The sequence below is a fragment of the Garra rufa genome, chromosome 23, assembly GCF_049309525.1.
Source record: "Garra rufa chromosome 23, GarRuf1.0, whole genome shotgun sequence".
NCBI lineage: Eukaryota > Metazoa > Chordata > Actinopteri > Cypriniformes > Cyprinidae > Garra > Garra rufa.
The window spans coordinates 3,116,829-3,118,841 of NC_133383.1; the positions used below are offsets into that span (position 1 = coordinate 3,116,829).

Consider the following 2,013-nt stretch of genomic DNA (forward strand, 5'->3'; position numbering starts at 1 on the left):
TAAACCCAACATGTGTGTGTGTGTGTGTGTGTGTGTGTGTGTGTTTAATTACAGTTCAAGCATTTTAAAACACAGCCATTGTGGAATATCAGTGTGCATGATGTTAATTACACACATACTGCAATTAGGCAACCAGGACAACACTGATAATATCCTCTTGATGCCGTCATCAACTTCTGTATGATGTCAGTCAATCATCTTATAAATTCAGCCGTGAACCAACTAAGTGAACCACTAACCTCCATGCAGCCAAATCAAGAGATGCAGCCTCTAGACTGGATCGAATTATTCATGAGAGCTTTCTTCTGCTTCACCGGTATAATAGGCAACGGTTTGCTGGGTTTGCGCTCTCTGCCCAAATCCAGATCCCAGCTGCGAACCGGCGACGTCCTCTTCGTCAACCTCGCCGTGTCCAACCTTATCACCAACTGCTTAGTGGACCTGCCGGAAACCATGGCTCACTTCGCACAGACCTGGCTCACGACTAAAGAATACTGCGGCGTGACTCAGTTTTCTCACGAAATCTCGGAGACAAGCAGCATCTTCTCCACCATGTTCATCAGCATGTATTGGCACCAGAAGCTGGTGGGCTCCATCAAACGTGGAGGAGCTCCGGTGCAGATGGACAACTTGAGGCTCGTCTTTGCTTTGCTCTCCGGGAGCTGGATCGTGTCGACAGCGTTCAGCCTTCCGCACATCTTTATCGCAGAACACAATGCAAACGAGAGTTCGGAAGTTTGTGAAGAGCGCTTTGCATCACCCGCAGCCAAGCAGACGTTCGACGGGATGTACCTTACCCTGGCCAACGTCGTTCCAATGATCGGGATAACTTACGCCACCGTTCAGATTGTCATAACGCTGCTCCGGAGTCAAAACCGAATCAAGGATCACTCCAGAAACAGAACAAACCCTCCACCTTCATCTGTAGGCCAGAAAATGGAAGCCTCTTCTGAAAGATCTCCGATCCCTTCTGGAGCCATTGCTCACCAACAGAAGATGCCGGTTAGAGTCAATCCGTCCTCGAGCAATCAAATTCGGGCGGCCAAAAGCGTGGTTGCAGTCGCAACCATCTTCATCTTCTGCTGGTTCACTCACCTCATTCTCCGCATCTACAGCAGCTTCAGAGTTTCTGTCCTGGCTGTGAAATTGACCAACTTCATAGGAGCTTCTTACGTCTGTTTCGTTCCGTATGTCTACTTGCACGGTGTGAAGAAACTCAACTGCTCGTGTTGGTAAGCTTGGTGCATCCTGGGAAACCATAAGTGCATTCAGTTGACTGCACCTTAAGCATAGGTTTAGACACACAAAGATTGAACTTTAAAGATTTAAACATTTAGATATGAAATATATATATATATATATATATATATATATAGGACTAGGTGTAACTAAGGAAAGAAATTGAAAATGATTGTTCTCTTGTGCTTTGATAATTGCAGTCAGACGTCAGCGCAATTATTTTTGGCGAATTAAAAACTTGCTTATGTGCGCAATTATTCTCATGTTATTTTTTCTCTCAAATAAGCGGACAAATCCTTGCGTCAGCTGAGAGGGTGAAGAGCACTGGACCTTAAAACCAAACTGAATTAACCCTATACAGCCTACTTGTGCTTCACTGTAACGTCTCAAATCTGATCACTGGGAGCTTTTGAGGGACGTTTGTTCCAGGATTGCTTTTACTGTTCCTCGGTGAAGGAATGATCTTTACAAGCCTCCAAAACATCTCATATTTTTTGGAGGAATGTTTATTTGTTCATCTCTCAATCAGCATTGAATTGCATCACAGTATATGTTTGGATCATTTCTGCATTATATGTTCAGATCTCATTGGTTTACATTACAAATGGCAGAATTGAATCTCTTTTTGTCTATATACACTAAAGTTTTTGAACAGTAAGATTGTTTTTAATGTTTTTTAAGTCTCTTTTGCTCATCAAGCCTGCATTTATTTGGACTGAAGAGCAGCAAAAGCAGTAAAATTATGAAATATTTTTACTATTTCAAATAACTGCT

The 2,013-nt window shown here is 43.0% G+C and overlaps 1 protein-coding gene across 1 annotated transcript; it reads left to right on the top strand.

The window, feature by feature from the left end:
- Positions 1-261: 261 nt before the first annotated feature.
- ora5 (olfactory receptor class A related 5) lies at positions 262-1,236 on the top strand. The gene is made up of 2 exons (XM_073830240.1): positions 262-902; positions 987-1,236. Exons 1-2 carry the CDS (start codon positions 262-264, stop codon positions 1,234-1,236), a joined length of 891 nt encoding a protein of 296 aa, XP_073686341.1.
- Positions 1,237-2,013: the final 777 nt, after the last annotated feature.

Excerpts from the sequence above, each read along its gene's own strand:
- ora5 (XM_073830240.1), top strand. The coding sequence starts at position 262 with ATGCAGCCTCTAGACTGGATCGAATTATTCATGAGAGCTTTCTTCTGC. Across the intron at positions 903-986 it reads AAGGATCACTCCAGAAACAG|CCAACAGAAGATGCCGGTTA; the intron begins AACAAACCCTCC and ends AGCCATTGCTCA.